The 17,742-nt window shown below is 37.2% G+C and overlaps 2 protein-coding genes across 3 annotated transcripts in view; one reads left to right on the forward strand and one right to left on the reverse strand.

The window, feature by feature from the left end:
• The window catches only part of LOC306847408 (endonuclease/exonuclease/phosphatase family domain-containing protein 1), a 29,180-nt gene extending 26,548 nt beyond the window's left edge, over positions 1-2,632 (forward strand). The window contains exons 5-7 of the mRNA XM_079381339.1: positions 271-406; positions 621-815; positions 2,145-2,632. Coding sequence (XP_079237465.1) covers positions 271-406; positions 621-815; positions 2,145-2,341 — 528 coding nt within the window. The 3' untranslated portion in view covers positions 2,342-2,632. The remainder of the gene's footprint in view (positions 1-270; positions 407-620; positions 816-2,144) is intronic.
• Positions 2,633-5,125: 2,493 nt separating this feature from the next.
• Positions 5,126-17,401, reverse strand: LOC306846946 (putative tyrosine carboxypeptidase MATCAP2). 2 transcript variants are annotated; one of them, XM_079380661.1, is made up of 7 exons: positions 17,155-17,370; positions 13,231-13,893; positions 10,011-10,154; positions 9,420-9,552; positions 7,598-7,903; positions 6,726-6,823; positions 5,126-6,312 (listed from the first exon to the last, which is right to left on the reverse strand). In XM_079380661.1, the coding sequence occupies exons 2-7, from the start codon at positions 13,876-13,878 to the stop codon at positions 6,154-6,156; spliced, it is 1,488 nt and encodes a 495-aa protein (XP_079236787.1). In that variant the 5' UTR covers positions 13,879-13,893; positions 17,155-17,370; the 3' UTR covers positions 5,126-6,153. The 2 variants fall into 2 exon arrangements, with proteins under 2 accessions (XP_079236787.1, XP_079236786.1); XM_079380660.1 differs by having other exon boundaries at positions 5,138-6,312; positions 13,231-13,898; positions 17,155-17,401.
• Positions 17,402-17,742: the final 341 nt, after the last annotated feature.

The following is a 17,742-nucleotide window of genomic DNA, read 5'->3' on the forward strand; positions in this document are numbered from 1 at the left end:
ATTGATCATTATAATTAGGAATGTTTCTTGAGCTGCAAATCAGCATATTACAATGATTTCTGAAGGATCATGTGAGACTGAAGACTGGAGTAATGATGCTGAAAATACAGCTTTCATCACAGGAATGAATATTAATATTTCGCAATTTTATTGTTTTTAAAGTATTTTTGATCAAATAAATGCAGCCTTGGTGAGCATGTTCAAAAACATTAAAAAGTCTTACCAATCACAAACATTTCATCATAAATGTACTTTTCTCTCTATAACCAGATTGGATCGTCTGAGCTCACGCTGGTCAATTTGCACCTGACAGCAGCGCCGTCGCCCACCGAACAGAAGAGAAAAAGCACGTGTGACGAGCTGAAGGCTCACCGACTGAGCGCTGGTATCCAGGAAACTCTCAAAGGTCTGTTGCAGCATGATCATTATTGCAGGACTCACTCTTATCTGTTCTGTGTCAGATGCATGGTGCTATCAGGTGGAGGCATGCTCTTTATGGTCGTGTGTTTGTGCTGTATATTGACTGATACTGTGTGTTCTAGTGCAGGGACAGAAATTAAATGGCACTGAAGATGAGCACAACAGCCCTCATCATTTATGTGTTGGTGTTGCTGTTGTAGGTGAGAGAGAGCTGCTGGTGCTGGGACACTTTGGCATGGCTCCCGACAGCCCTGAGATGGAGTGCCTGAGGAAAGAAAAACTGTCCGCCCTCCTCACGCCGTCCGTCTTTACGAACATCAGCACCCGCACTCCGCAGGGATCCCGCTGTCTGGACAACATCTGGACCAGTCGCTCCCTCAAAAAGATCTACACAGGTGGGTGGTGTAGGATTTAATGCACTAGTCCTGTAGAAACAACTGGAATCATTGAGATGGTTGTGCTATTTTTGAAAGAAGCCTCATGTGCTCGCCGAGGCTGCATTTAATTGATCAAAAATACAATAAAAACTGTAAAAATGTGAAATATTATTACAATTTAAAATAACTGTTTTCTATTGTAATGTATTTTAAAATGTCATGTATTTATTCCTGAATTTTCAGCATCATTACTCCAGTCTTCAGCGTCACTTGATCCTTCAGAAATCATTCTGATATACTGATACGCTGCTTAATAAACATTTCTTATGATTATCATTGTTGAAAACAGTTGTGCTGCTTCATATTTTTGTGGAAACTGTGATTCTTTAATGAATAGAAAGTTCAGGTTTACTACCATATTTGATCGATTTAATACATCCTTGATGTATATAAGTAGAAATTTCTATATCAAACAATTCTAAAACAAAATCTTGCTGACCATAATTGTTTAAACAGTGGTTTATATATAACTTAAATAGCTCAAATAAACCATCTAAGGGTTATCATATCATGAAATAACTTCAAAAATCTAATTGCTTGGCATCAATAAAGATATTAATCCAGATAAAGAGCTGTATTCCAAGTGTACTTTCTCAAGCAGCAAATCAGCATATTAGAATATGATCATGTGACACTGAAGACTGGAGTAATGATGCTGAAAATACAGCTTTGATCACAGGAATAAATTACATTTGAACATATTTACATAGGTAACAGTTATTTTAAATTGTAATAATATTTCACAGTTTTACTATATTTTTGATCAAACAAATGCAGCCTTTGTGAGAATAAGAGACATCACCCTGCAACACCCTAGCAACCGCATAGCAACACCCTAGCAACTGCCCCGGGTACCTTAGCAACCACATAGCAACACCTAAGCAACCGCCATGAGTATCCTAGCAACTGCATAACAACACCCTAGCAACCACCCTTGGTACCCTAGCAACCGTCATACCAACCACTCTAAGTACCCTAGCAACCACCTAGAATACCCTAGCAACCACTCTGAGGTCCTTAGAATCTGTCTGTCTATCAAACTTTAAGCTTTTAAAACTACTTTAAACTTCAATGTTTTTCAGACTGAAAACCATCAAACTTAACTTTTTTAAACTTCTTAAACTTAAATTTCTTAAACTTTTTCTAACTTTCTGGTCCTGCTTTCTCAAGCCAACTTAAAGTTTGTCTCAACAAACTTTTTTTTTTAATCTAGTTACAAATTGTAACGATTCCAAACTTTTGGCTGGTGCTGTTGTTATATCTGCATGTTTGTTCTGCCCCCTCCAGGTCACTGCTGGGTAGTGCGGGAGGGCCTGACCAACCCCTGGATCCCTGATAACTGGTCGTGGGGCGGGGTGGCGTCTGAACACTGTCCTATCGTGGCCGAGTTCTTCGTGGACGTCATGCTGAAGGAGCACCTGTGCGGTGGGAACCGAGTGGCGGTGGTGGAGAGAGGAGACTCCATGTCCAAACACGAGCGATGACCTTTGACCTTTTACATGGTCCCTGTGGAAAAGGTCACCTGCGTCTGGACTGACACTATGACTGTATGAATACAGATGAAGAGAGCGAGAATTGCACCATAATTGCCTTTGTTTTGTCCGTTCAATGTACAGAAGAGATTCTATAGCAACAAACAGTTGATTTTAATATAGAACAATATAATGAGAGATATTTAAACACAGATTTATTAAACATGTACATACAATGAAGTTAACAAATGACAAGTGTGCCAACTTTTTAAGTGAGAACAATAAATCAATATTTACAACCTGAGTTTGTCTCATATGCGGTGATTTAAGCAACATGTGTTAGGTATAGCATACTAAGATTCAAAAGATTGAGTTTTTGAAAAATGAATACTTTTATTAAGATGCGTTAAACTGATCAGAAGTGACATTTATAATAATAATATAAGATTTCTATTTCTAATCAATGCTGTGATTTTGTACTTTCTACTCATTAAAAAATATCCTGGTTTCCACAAAAATATGAAGCAGCACAATAGTTTTCAAAATACTGAGAAAAATTCACTGGAGAAAAAGTGACAACTAGATGTATTAAACATAAGAAAGTAAATATAAAAATAAAATCATTATAAAACAAACATTGTGTCCTTACAGAAGGAAGAGATTAACTTCAAAAATATACATCTTTTCTTTTACAGCAGTGTGTGTGCTTGCTTTTTATTTATCTATTTTAAGTTGTAATTTTCATATCCTCATGTTACTTTTCTTTTGGCCTTTAATCTTGATGTGTGTGAACTCTTGACTTATCGTCAGTCACATTGGTCACAAATGATTTTTTTTTTGATATGACAAGATTTGTTTTGCATTTTATGCTCATAGTTAGGAATTGTGTAAAGCTGTACTTTTACAAATAAAACGGGTTAGGACCAGTGTTATTTTAGGATCACTGAGATACTGATTTTCTTAATATTATGAAATTTATTTTATTTTTGTATTTTCTGGTTTCATTTTAATTTTCGTTAAAGTTTTAGTAATTTTATTGTCTTTTTTTTAAAACAAATTTATATATAGTTTTACATCGGTACATCAAGTTAAACCAAACAAAAATGAGAAACGTTGCTTTTGCAGCAACAATAAAACAAACTGTTTTTTTGGGGGGGGGTTTGCCATTATTACGATAGGACAGTTAGTTGACAGGAAGAGAAGTGGGAGAAAGACTTTTCCCGGGATAGAGAAAAGTACAAACCCAGACTATATATATATATATATGGCACCAACAAAACAATTTTTTATATATATTATTTATTTCAGTTAACATTTATTGTATTAGAAGTAAAAAAAAAAAAAAAAAATAGTGGTTTTAGATTTGGTTGACTAACCCAGGTTAGAACTGAGGCCAGATCCTCACAAGCCTAGAGAAGCTAGAAAATGTCCTAAAGGTGAAAGTGCTCTGTCATATTTCTGTCTATCTGCTTTTAGACTTCCACTATTTATCTAGCAAACATTCACCTGTTTGCTCAATGGCAGGTTCTGACACACATGATCAGTGAACTTTACACGCTTAGCAGATGAGCCGTACAGCTACAGTGAAAAAGACAAAACAGTAAAACATCATGCTAACGTTGAGTCACTGCTCTGATCATCTGCTGTGAGTTTACAGTTACAGCACTTCTGCTTTTGGGTAACACATCTTTCAGATTTTCACGTGCACATTATCAAAACAACATCTATTAGCTTTCGTAAATCCTTTAAAATCACCTTTCATTTCTGTTTTTCTATAAATAGCTTATTGTGCATGTTGCAATGCATGTAAATGGCAAGCCCTTGTTTTATTTACACAGCGTGCTGTGCATATTTAAATCTGCATGTTAGGAAAAATCAAATATATAGTATGTTCTATATACATTGCGTACAAATATACACCCGTGAAGACATTTAAAACATGGATTTATGTTTTATTTTATTTTTTCTGGCAGGGCAGTAAAGATATCCAGTGCGTCCTCTAGTGGCCTAAATGTGCATTTCATAACTAAATGGAAAATTAATAAAAGAGCAGCTGTCAAAATAAAATGTAAATAAGTAGTATAGTAGTATATAAATCTTATAGTTAAACACAAATTTTAACATTAAATAATTTTATCTGACAATTTGCTAAATGCTTTATTTATTTACATATTGATTTCCTATTAATAAAAATATAATGAACTATTTTTAAGTGGAACTCATCCTCCATTCTGTTCAAATGCCTCTGATTACATTTGCATTTTTATACAACATTAATTAGAGCTGATGTAACAAGGATGATTATTATTGTGATTGAGTATAAGATAAATATAAGCCTCAAATCTCAGACATCTCAATAAAAATGTATAGCATTTCAACATATATAATATTGGTAATTTGTTAATTTGTTATGAGTGTCATGACACCTCAATCCTTGTTTAATCCCACAGATTGCAGGAAGTTTGAAAGACAAGACCTCATAGAGATTAATGAGCCCTGACCTGTGTGTGTGTGTGTGTGTGTGTGTGTGTGTGTGTGTGTGTGAGTTTGCAAGCGCAGCTGAAAACTGAAACCCTTTGTCCTGCATGTGTGTCCTTGTAGGTGTCAATCAGCAGGTGATCTGGTTACAGAGACATGCGAGAACAGACACCTGTGGAAAGAGTTTGCCAAAAGATCACTTACCGTGTGTTTGAGAGGGCATTGTGGGAATGGAGATTGATCATTGCTCACTTGTAAACAATGGTCATACTTTGTTTGAAGTCATGGATAAAATCACCTGTAATCAAAGATCGAGTGGCCTTGTGCTTACATAAATTTATTTTATTAATTTAGATATATTAAGATCATATTGAGAAGTTGTCATGGGCCATAAAATAATTTTATGGGCAACTTTAAAGTGCTTTTTGATCTATGGGAAAATGGCAGGAACAGAGCAAGGTCAAAGGTCATACACATCAACAATGCAGTCAAGATAGAGCAGTTGTGCTAGTGAGATGTTATTCATATACTGTATATTTAGTATGTGACATTTAGGACTGTCTACTTCCACGAAGGACACTTTTTACATTTTGGCACCCAGAAAATGACTCTTTTTGTAATCATCAGCTGTTTAAATCATAAATATGAAAACAATTATATCATATAAGCAGTTTTTTTTTTAATTCAGGAAATAAACAGCTTAAGGAACTTGTAGTACATATGAATGTTTGGCAATCTATAATTTGGCCCCTTAATATCCCCTCAAAAGAGAATGCACACGTCCTGAGATCCTTCAGAAGGGACTTGATGCTCTGCACTGGCTAAAAAAAATTACAAGTGTTACCAGAGAAAACAAATAAAGCTCCATAGGCCCCTATATAGACTGACTGTTCCCAGAAATCTCTTTATTTTCCAATCCACCTCAGGGCAAAGCTCATAAAAAAGGCATTTAGAGCTAAAATTGAGCCTGCTTTAAAACTTTTAAGATTTTTTTTGCATTGTAACATTTAGTAATTTGGTCATTTGTTTTTACGTTTTGTAAGATTGGTAATGACTGTAATATAATTCATTTCCATATTTCAGCAATCAAAATGAGATTTTTGTCAATTTACGCTGAATGAGGTATGAGAATTACAAGAATCTAAGGTGAGAGGCCCTAAGTGTCATTAAAATAATTAGAAAATTCTAAAATATTTAATGCTTCTAAAAAATAAGCTTAATTTTTAATGCTAAAAGTAATTTAGTTTTTAGTGAAATATGACCTGAACAGGTTTTTGTTTATGAATGGTAATGTATGACCTGGACAGGTTTTGTGAGATTCATGCTGGAGGTCAGAGGTCACATGTTCAGATAAGTATGCATAGCTCCTCATCGGTTAACTGGTTGACCTCCATGATTTTATGAAGCTGCTCGGTGTAGCGCGCTTGGTCCTGCAGGAAGTGAGGAATCCGCACATGCTCCATCAGAGCCAGACTCTTCAGGCGCTCCACGTCCTCATACGACACCTGCACAACACACACGGTTAAAAGTTAAAAGCTGTATGATTTGGGAAAAAAATGTAAATGCAGTTTTTCTATCAAACTTTTATTTTGACGTAAAACCGCAGGAAGCCCGTAAAGCTTCTCTTTTGTGCTTCTCATTACAAGTATGGGAAGATCTGGCTCATGTTTTGTTCCCAAATGCACGTTAAACACACTCAAACTCAAAGGAGATGCAGAGATGGAGATCGTGTGGAGAAGCATTCACTGTGAATCCATCAGAGATGCTTAAACTTCAATTATGAGCTGCTCACATGTAAATGAACACAGTGCTGTGCTTCACTCAGCACATATATTTATTTCATTGAATATTGTGATTTAGCTTTTATTTCAATTAATCTTGCAGCAAATAAATCAAGTTAAGTGTGTCAGTAAAGTACCTTTCCCAGAGCCATGAGCAGCTGGAAGTCAATCTTGTCTCTGTGTCTGAGGATCTTCAGGATGCCATCTAGATAAACCTGGTCCTTACTGAAACAACCTTAATAACAAAAATATTTTATTATTTACACGCATAAACAATGATAATTCTGTAAGATATCATAAGCCTTAGAATCATTAACCGATAAATATTTCCAAGGCCGATATATCTGCCAATAATTAGCATTTTGAATGATCGACATTGTTCAGTAATACTTGGTTACAGTGCATACATCCTTCTTATTCATATTCATAAGAATTTCTTTATTTGTGAAAAATACTACAGTAGAATTACAGAATCAAGACATCGCCATCTAAATAAATCTCTTTACCTTACAGATTTATTTTTTATCAAGTTCAAATAATTATTTTTTCATATTAATTTCAAATTTAGTAAATGTTATGTACAATAAATATAATTTTAATTTCAGCAATTGTTATGCATGTTTTTGCTATTTTTAAATTGAACAGTGTGACATCAAATATATAGATTTTATACAAAACTACCAAATTTTGCGATAAGCTTAATCGCAACATATAATCATTGCAGTTAATAGTGTTCATCGTCTTTTTGATTATGTCATTAACTAACTGGATTAATTTTACTGTACATTTCTGCCATATGGACATCGACTTGACATAGTCTCCACTGATAAGCTACCACTAAATATAATGTAGAAACTTTCAAATAGAAACTTAAATTTTCTGTAAAGCTGCTTTGCAACGATTTGTATCGTGAAAAGCGGTATACAAATAAACTTGAATTAAATTGAATTGAAATTGAATTAATATCGGTTATCAGCCACCCTGCTCAGATATCGGTGTCATGCTGTACCTGGCAGTGCCGTGTCGGTCTGTCCTCGTTTGGCTCTGACGCAGTAGTCCCATCGCGTGTTGGGGTCGTGCAGGAACCGACCCAGGTTGTGAAACAGCTGTGAGAAGGACATGCGGCTGGCCTGGTAGACGGTGTAGTAGAGCAGGGCGGCGCGCCACAGCGTGGGGTCCTTGCGGAAGAGCACGCTGTGGATGCTGGCCAGACCCTCCTCAGTGGGGTTGATGGGCCGCAGAGCGTGTTTCTTCCTGCTGCCGCTGCTGCCCCATGGCTGGTGACTGTTGTTGATGCCGCGGAAGTAGTGCGTACCTGTGTGATAGATGTAGAGGGGTTTACTCAAGCAAACAGTATTGGAAGATCAAACTTTATCATAATTAATAGTTACTAATAACTATTAGTAATTTGTTGTAGTTACCAAATTAATCTCATTGTTGTCATATTAGACAGAGGAGCCCCCACTCTTCGCAATAATATTTGAAGAACCATTCACTTGTAATGAGCAGGATGTTTAAAAATATGTTTTGATTAATATTTCTACCAAAACAAAACACTAATTTAGAACTTGGCATAACTCAAGAAAATGTAAGTATAAGCAATATTAATAAAGATGCTTTCACCATTTAAAATACATATAAAAATGTATGTAGATGATGCTTGAATTTCATAGAGAACTCAATTAATTCACAATTATGAAGCCATTATCGCAGCCCTTGCTATATACACTTTTAACATTCCAAAATTTACTTTAGTATACTTTTTTATGGAAATAATATAAATATACTTTAATATACTGTAATATGATATACTTTAAAAAGAATAGATTAAATGTAAGACACTGAACTGTATGCTAACTGTATGCTGCAATTAAAATTATATTAAATGCTTTTTATTTGCTTTTTTTGACCCACTAAAGTAGGACTTAAGTACATCTTTATATGTAATTTCATAATTACCTATATTGTCTTGGTTGAAGTTACTGCCGAATATACTGACAAGCATTCATGATAAACTAAAATATACTTTTGTTTTTATTGAAAATTGTGTCATGTATTTAAATATATTTGTAATTACACATTTATCATGATTAAGTTGCAATTTACAAAATTTTAAAATATATTAAATTTAAATGTTATACTGAACAACATGACAGTTACAATTATAATCAAACACTACTTTCCATGTGCTTTAGTATGTTAGTCAACACATCAAAATAAGAGCAAACATAATGAATTAAAATGTACTTTTAAGTAAAACTTTTGACATAATTATTAAGTGTACATTTGAAAAATTATTAGCAGTTCCAGCAGTTCCTATGACTATAGGAAAAACTATGACAAATTATAGTGTTAAGAAAGATATTCATGTATGTGTGCATTTAAGTGTTCTTTTATTTTATTAATATTACATTATCTGCAAGTATTTTTAATGTACTTTTAGTGCATTAATAATACAATTAAGCACACTTCTTTTTCACAAGAGACTCACTTGTGACTATAAACATTGAAAACAATTGCTTGGTCAAGTCTATAGCAGCCAACCCCTGATTTCTGAGTAGACCAACAGAGAAAGTGAAACAGAGCGGCAGTGTAATTACTGTGGTCCTGACACTGAGCTCTGATACACTCAGGGTGTAATAGTCCCTGACAGCAGGAACACAAGCTGTTGCCAACACGGACGGCTGGTTTTTCTGGGGTGAGCGAGACACGATCCAAAATACAGAACACAAAGGAGTGGAGCTGGTGGATCATGAAAGACTTGAATGGGTCTCACTATTCTAATATGAGACTCAGTGGACTGTCAGATGCTGATATAGACAAACACACACCGATTTCATGCCTCAGCATCCCCTCCAGCCACTGCTCTCTGGCAGTAGAGATGTTAATGGTGAGTGTAGGTCTGCTGTTCACCACAGTCATAGACGCTCTGGACAGGAGGTCATCAGTGAGATTAACCACAATCTGCAGAGAGAGAAAATTCTACATCTACTCAAGATAATATCAACAGAATAATATCAATAAGCAACACTACCAAAAGACTGGGGTCAAACTAGCATATCAGAGTGATTTCTGATTCAAGGACACTGAAGACAGGAGCAATGATGCTGAAAATGCAGCTTTTCCATCACGTCTACTGAATGACTAAATGTAAATGTAAAAACAGTTATTTTAAATTGTAATAATATTTCTAAAATTTTGCTGTATTTTTGATCAAATAAATGCAGCCTTGGTGAGCATTAGAGACTTCTTTCATAAACATAAAAAAAAGAATCTCACTGACCACAAATTTTAAATGATAAATTATTTAATATTTTTCTTTACTTTTTGATGTTTTTGAGATTTTTTGATTGAATTAAAAGTAGAGTTACCCGACTGTGAATATGCATTTAAATGCTTCTTTCTAATGATCTCGCTCTCACCTCTCCCATGCATCCTTCCTTCTCCATGTATTTTTTCACATGGTACCAGATGCGGCTCTTGGTGAGGAGGTTTCCTCCAGTAGCCTGTTCAAACTTCTCATAGGAGCCATATTTCTGCAAGGCCAACTCCATGATCCGCACAGCCTGAGACGACAGCAAACACTAGGAGACAACTTTTACAGATAAATTCAGCAAAGCAAGGCCTCATTGATGGTTTCATTGTTTTCGTGTATGCCAGGGGTCATTCAGTTAAAGGGATAGTTCACCCAAAAATGAAAATTGTCATTAATTACCCTCATGTCGTTCAAAACCGGTATATAGGGTGACGCGGAGGAGGCGAATTATTGAATAAAGTCATTATTTTTGTTTTCTTTGCGCACAAAAAGTATTCTCATAGCTTCGTAAAATTACGGTTGTCACATGAATTATTTTACCGGTGTCCTTGATACGTTTCTGAGTCTTGGTCGTGTAAGGATCATTGCTGTCTATGATTTTAGGAATTAATAATTCATGTATATTTATATGTTGCGAACTTGTGATATAATTATGCTTTCAGAAAGGCAGCAGGGTAAAATGGTTCATTTACATTTCAATTAGACCAATGGTCATTATTGGGCCTTAGGTTGGGTTATGAGATTATGATTGAGGTAATGCTGTTATTTTATAAATATAATTTTTTCTATGATTAAGGTTGGCATTTTTATTTTCACCTTTTGTTGCCTAAGTGAGCCTAAATTAATTAGGGTTCCCTTGTGTAGTAGGACTGATATTTGGGGCTGTTTGTGCTTTAAGATAAAACTATGTAAGTGAAATATGCTTGCAGAAGCATAACTCAATATAACGCTCAATTGTTATGTCATGTACAGACATAGCTGGGGCTTTGGTGTTGTGTGGATTTATGAAAACTGATTTGTGATCCATCAGGTTATACACCAATATAATAGTCTGAAATGAATCCATTTATGCTTTGCTGCAGCATACAAAGCTCTAATACAGCCACTATACCCTACATTTTAACATTAATCCATCAAATATAACTTGCTATGTTGTTTTTGTTGGCTTTTGCAGCCAGGAAAACTATTATGGGATATCTGATGCCCTGTGTTTGTTGGCTCTGTTTAATAGCTAGCGGGAAACTGAATTAAATTGAAATAATGAACTCTTTAACCTTCAAAGGGGTTTATTAGTCTGGCTGTTGTTGGCAACACATGAGCTGCTGAGCCTGAGACTCAGCTATAAAGGTAAAGCACCTGTTTCTAACTTAATCCATGTTGAACGTACAGAACTAAAGAGTCAGAGGGTTTATTTCAGGAACAATTCCTATTAATCTCACTTACAGGACTGTGACCTTTCAGCAGGGGTGTCGAACTCAGTTCCTGGAGGGGCACACGGCCCTGAGTTTAGCTTCAACCTTAATTAAACACATCTGATCCAGCTAATCAAGTTCTTCAGGATTATTTGAAAACTGCTGGTATGTGTGTTGGAGGAGGGTTGGAACTGTGGCCCACCAGGAGCTGGATTACGGGATGTGAATGAAAATACCTTATAGAAGATATCAGCATAAAAAGGATGAAAGCAAATGAATGCTAAATGTGTCAGATCATGAGTGAGAATCAAATAGAGACCTTGAGGGCAGATTTGCTGTGACTTCTGGCACACTACAGCTTTTTAACCAAGTTCAGGCCAGGTCAGCTCTCAGACAAACATGGCCGAATCCTTATGTACATTTGCTAATTCTCTCCCAAGTCCTTTTTAAAGCAATGCAGCATGCAATAAAATGAAAAATAAAACCATTAGACATAAAAGCATTTGTTAATTACTCATAGGCTGCATCCCAATTTGCAAACTATCCACCTAAATAGAGTAGCATAAGTGCATCACAACATATATGCTAAAGGTGTACAAATTATTACTATTTGGCTAATTTTGAGTATGCATAATTGCATGATTTTCAGTCTAGTATTACTCACAACCCCTTGCACAGTGTGATGGAGCTCAAATTTATCAGTTGTAAATAGTGGCAAAGTATGAATGTATGTCTTGGTGAATTTTAGGGTAACGAAATTTGCTAGACGCTAATGCTAATGTGCACACGCAAGCATTGTGTGCCAACGTCAGAATGCAATATGTCATGTCCAAATTCAGAAGTTGTATCCTTTAAAGCAAGGGTGTCAAACCCAGTTCCTGGAGGGCCGCAGCCCTGCAGAGTTTTGGTCCAACCCTGCTCCAACACACATACCATGTAGTTTTCAAATAAGCCTGAAGGACTTGATTAGCTGGATCAAGTGTGTTTAATTAGGGTTGCATCTAAACTCTGCAGGGCTCCGGCCCTCCAGGAACTGAGTTTGACACCCCTGCTTTAAAGGCACCAAAGTGGCACGACGAAGGCCGTCCAGTTCAAAGCCTCCTTCAAACGTGGCCTTGAAATGCGTCCTTCATTTTCCAGGCCACAAAGGATACAGCGAATGGATACTTCGTGGACCAGACAATCCCAAAGTTCACTGCACGCTTGTGACAACGTGATTTTTTTTTTTGGAGAGAAAATGCCGAAATATATTTTTAAATTAAAGTACTGGGTTTCAACTTACTTGAACATTTAACAATACAAAAACACTTTAAAGTGGTTCACATGTTGACATATCTTTCCATAACTGCATATCATTTCTCTTGCTACACAATGTAATTTAAAAAGGTATAGGGCCCAAAGCACTCTATGCAAGGGTACTGTGCACTTACAAGACATTGGACAAGCTTTTGTTGCATACTAGTATATGCAAAGGTGCGGTCACATTGTAATTTTGCCCACATTTTGCCAAAAACATTCCCTTGGGTATAGTCAGTTTATGAAACATAGCTCACACAGAAGTCACTTTCACACCAAACAGCTTTCTATTGGTTAAAGTGGCGAATTGTGTGAAGCCCATTTCAAAATATGCAATGGTGAATCTTTTGTCTTCCAAATTGTAATGATTCCTGTTGAAATCAGTGGATTCCATGTTGAAAAAAAAAACTGCATATGCTGGTTAGGTATGTTTTGAAGCATGGCAGCTGAGCTCAGGACCAGCTTAAACCAGCTAAAAACAGCTGCCATGCTTCAAAATACACCTAACCAGCATATGCCTCAGGCCCAATTTTGAACAAGTGTATGTTTGTGACTGGATAACAGTGGATACCGAGTGAAGGTCCTTAATCTGTTCTGTGTGAGAGTATGGGCACTCACCTGTGTGAGGAAGCGGTCTGAAGCGGTGCTGTGCTTTGCTAGTACTTGTGGAGGCAGCGGGTTGCTGTACTCAAACTGAGGATTGTATTTAAAGTCTGCTTTGAAAAACCTGGCCTTCTCTTTCTCTACATTAGACGGCTTTATGGCAGTGAGGATGCAGAGCTTCTTGATTGAGTTCTCTACATCACGAGCAGCAGGAAGCACTCTGGACAGCTGTGGGAGTTTGGTGCCGGCCGGGCAGCTGTTTTTGGGCCTGGGGATCGGGCAGGGGGACAGGCGGATGGCACTGCCTAGCATGGTGATGCTGTTAGTTTGCTTGGAACTGCTGGTGGAGAAACACGAGAACACCGACTGAGCGTGCCTGCTGTCTCTGCAACCAAAAGCCAGGCCACTCATCGTTAGAGGTGCAAGGGTCGGCAGGGGTCTGTCGCGATGCCTTGCTGTGGATTCTTGTTTGGGGCACTTGTAGGAGGAGTGTTTAGGGTTCTCCTGAGCATCTGACTCTTTCTGCAGCAGTGTGTTGTAGCTGCTGGTGGCCGTGTTAAACAGGTCCTTCAGAACGCCAGAGGATATGCGCTCCAGACGCAGCTGACTGGGGCTCACAGGCTTCTCCATGGGGCTTAGGACACAACTCTTAGACATTTCCATCTCTGGCCAATGGAGCTGTTCTAGAAGGAAATGGCACGAGATTGAGTACTACAATAATCTACTAAATTCTTAATTCTCTTTGCCAGTGAGGCATAATAGGGCTATGGCTTGAACAAATAGACATATTTGGGTGATTCTTCTTTAACATTTTGTTTTCTGGAGACCATTTAAAAAAACAAAAACAATATACATATACAATATATACTTAAGGATGTACTACAGTGAACTGCTGTCTTGTAGTCGAGACCAGCTCATCCAATTCAAGGCTTAGACTTGAGTAGGTTATGTCTAAATAAAGACTGAGACAAGAGAAGGGATGTGTTCGAGATCAGAAGAGTCACATCTGAGTCAAGTCTGAGACCAAAAGAGGGTCACTTAGGGCTGGGCGATATGGCCAAAAAATGATCACGATCATTTTTTTCATATTAGTCGATATTGATAATTATCACAATAAATGTCACATTTTTATTTCTTTCAAGTTTAAAGGCAGATTTATGCTCCAGTGTGAAAGTTGTAAAAACCGGACAATTAATTGTGGCTTTAAACTATTCTTTATAGTCAGAACATGACAAACACTTTTGAATTCTTTACACCTTTCCAGTCATTTTTCCTTAAAGTGCCCCTATTATGCCATTTTTAAGGTTGCTAATATTGTTTTATGAGTCTCCTAAAACAGGTTTACATGCATCCAAGGTCAAAAAAACACTATAGTTTTATCAAAAAATAGCTTTAACCCTCCTTTCCGTGAGCCCTCGCTGCTGTGATTGGTCAGATGGCGCAGTCCTTTGTGATTGGTCTACTGCGTACAGCGCGAATGACAGCCCATGGGCGGACATTATGCAAATGTGTTACTTTGTGACGTACAGCCGCAAGCGAATAATATTCGAATTCCTAACGACTCGTTTAGGCGATTGCGAGCCAACTCTTTTTTTTGATAGACATAACTTTATTTATCAGATGCAGATGTAGATTTATGTTCATTATCAAAATCTGAAACATCTGTAAAAAATTGTAGCAATCTCATTTTTATATGGTGAAATGTGACTGTTTGAGGTGTTTTTGGTGTTTTGTGAGACTGTTTTTTAACCATTGGTCTTCCATAGTAGCATACATTTAGTTCATGATAATTAAAGTTAAGACAACAAATATAGCACCTCAATACCATGGTAATGGTGTAATGGTAAATGTAATATGGCTTCTAGGTGTTTGTATGAAAAACATACATGTCTACATTAATAAAATAATATAATTCGACATAAATACCCACATTTCTGACACAATACCATGGTGCAGTTAGTGCTACTACAGTAAATCTATGGTAAATGATGGCGATTTGTAGATTAAAAAGTCTTCTGACTGTGTCGTTGTGCACAGTGTTTCTCCTGTTTGTCAGCGCTGTATCATCTGGCTATAAACAGAGTCATTTTTGTTCTTCGCTACATTCAAGGCTCACACTGGATCTCACAGCACTGTTTGACCGAGACTCATCAGCGAGTGAATGCATCTGCTCTAGTGAGACATGATATTGATCCTTTATCGAATTATTGCGCGATAATTATCGTTATCGATTTATCACCCAGCCCTAGGTCACTTCAAGTCAAGTCTGAAACCAGAAGAAGGTTGCTTCAAGTCAAGTCTGTCGCAAATCAAGTCGCGTCATTTCTCAAACCAGAAGAGGGTCACTTCAAGTCAAGTCTGAGACCAGAAGAAGGAAGAAGGTTGCTTCAAGTCAAGTCCATCGCAAGTCAAGTCACGTCATTTCTCAGACAAGAAGAGGGTCACGCCTGAGTCAAGTTTGAGACCAGGAGAATGGCACTTCAAGTCAAGTCCATCGCAAAACAGGTTGCATCATTTCTCAGACCAGAAAAGGGTCATGCCCGAGTCAAGTTCAAAACCAGTGGAGGGTTCCTTCAAGTCAAATCTGAGACCAGAAAAGTCAAGTCCATTGTAAGTCAAGTCGTGTCATTTCTCAGACCGGAAGAGGGTCACTTTATGTCAAGTTTGCTTCATGTCATGTCCAAGACCAGAAGGAGGTTGTGTCTGATTCAAGTCAGAGTCCAGTGGAGGGTCGCTTCCAAGTCAAGTTTGAGACCATAAGAGGATCGAGATCAGAAGGTCACATCTGAGTCGAGTCTGACGCCAGAAGAGAGTTGCTTAGAATCAAGTCTGAGATCAGAAGTGAGGTGTATACGTGTCAAGACCGAGACCAGAAGAGGGTCGCAAGATCATGAAGGGTCTCATCCGAGTGAAGTCAGAGACCAGAATAAGGTTAAGTTCAAAGTCCATGACAAGATAAAGACAAAAAAATATGGTGTTAAACTCTGAAGTTCAGTCTTGAGTGCTACAACTAACAACCCCCTTTTGTCATGACAATGCCAAAATATATTAGGATGGGACAACAGAGAGCACCAGGTGGAATTTCAAGTAAAGGAAATACTGCTGGTCTTAAACTTGAGACCAGCCCCGTCATTGTCAATTCAGTGTTGCGTCCCCATTTCCCTGGAAACAAAATCTCCTTCGCCCACTTAATCTTGAATCCAACAAAAGACGAGAAACAGATCCGAACAGCACAGTGAAATGAGCACGCTGTAAGCAGCTCTAGTGAGTTGACTTCACAGACCAGGCTAATCCTATTAGAAAGCACAACAAATAATATTCCCCATTCAGCATGACAGGTACTGCTTGACAATGATGCTCTGCATTCAATGATCCTACAGGCTTTCGTAATCCCCATCTCTTCCACATCCGTCACTTTGGATAAATGCATCTGCTAAATGAATAAATGTACTGTAATGCATATATTACATCATCTCAGGAGGATTGAATAAGGATGCATATACTGTATCAGTGTTAGGTCATGTGGCTAGTCCACGTGTCTCTGCGAAATGATCCCAGGCCAGCTCTGACAGGTGCACTGATGTAGAAGGACCACAGCCTCAGCATCACAGAGCCAAACGAGTGAAGAAGCACATACTGTCTGTCTATGCAGGGCTTCACTGGATGATCTAGCATGCATAAAGTATACTTGGAAACACTAAACACGTATATCAATGCAAAAAGTGAATTCATTTACTTTCTGGAGCCACTTTTGTAATTAAGTAGTTTTGCAGTAGCCTAATTTAGGTGGAATTGAATGCATGAAATCAGTTCCTTTCAAGTCTCTGCAATTAGTTATAAGAAATCTCGTTTTAATTTAACATCCACTTCAATTCCATGAAGCAGTAGGTCATTATGTGCATGCAATCCACTGTAACATCAGCATATTAACAGACTCACCTGTAACTTCAATGGATTCAAGCATCATCTCGCTTGTGCTGCGCAGCCTCAACTTTTCAAGCAAATGTGTTTATATAAAACAATGAAGCGCACAAACGACACGACGAATGCGGTTATAATGTCTTGCATATGTTAACGCTGTAGTTAGCAAATCTCCGTTTGTGGGATGTGAGAGCGAGCTCAATCTCTTCTGTCTGGAGTCTCGAGCGCATAAACGCGTTGCCATGGTGCGCTCTCAACGTCAAACGTCAGTTCCGTTTCGAGAAATAATTATTTGATCTAAATTAGACATTTAAGTAAAACCCTAATTTAATTATTTATTTGAGAATACATTTCACAATACCGAGCACACGGTAAATAACTCACTTTATAATTAACAGTGCTGGGTAGTAATTAATTTGGATTTGGTAATCAGATTCCAAAAATGATCTTAGATTAAATTACAATTTAAAAATGCTCGTAATCTGGCTACAATTATTTTTTAGTGATTACATATTATATTATTCATAATTTATTTTGTGTTTGTGCTATTTTGCATATTTGTACATTATTTTTCTTTCTTTTATTCTTCTTTTGTGGACATTCACA

Source organism: Barbus barbus (assembly GCF_936440315.1).
Source record: "Barbus barbus genome assembly, chromosome: 27".
Lineage (NCBI taxonomy): Eukaryota > Metazoa > Chordata > Actinopteri > Cypriniformes > Cyprinidae > Barbus > Barbus barbus.

Bases quoted from the DNA above. Each gene is read 5' to 3' on its own strand.
- LOC306846946 (XM_079380660.1), bottom strand. From the start codon at position 17,182: ATGATGCTTGAATCCATTGAAGTTACAG. The intron at 7,904-9,419 runs GTGTGTGTTTGT...TCTATCACACAG, and splicing joins GATGCTGAGGCATGAAATCG to GTACGCACTACTTCCGCGGC. The intron at 6,824-7,597 runs GTACAGCATGAC...TTTGTTATTAAG, and splicing joins GACCGACACGGCACTGCCAG to GTTGTTTCAGTAAGGACCAG.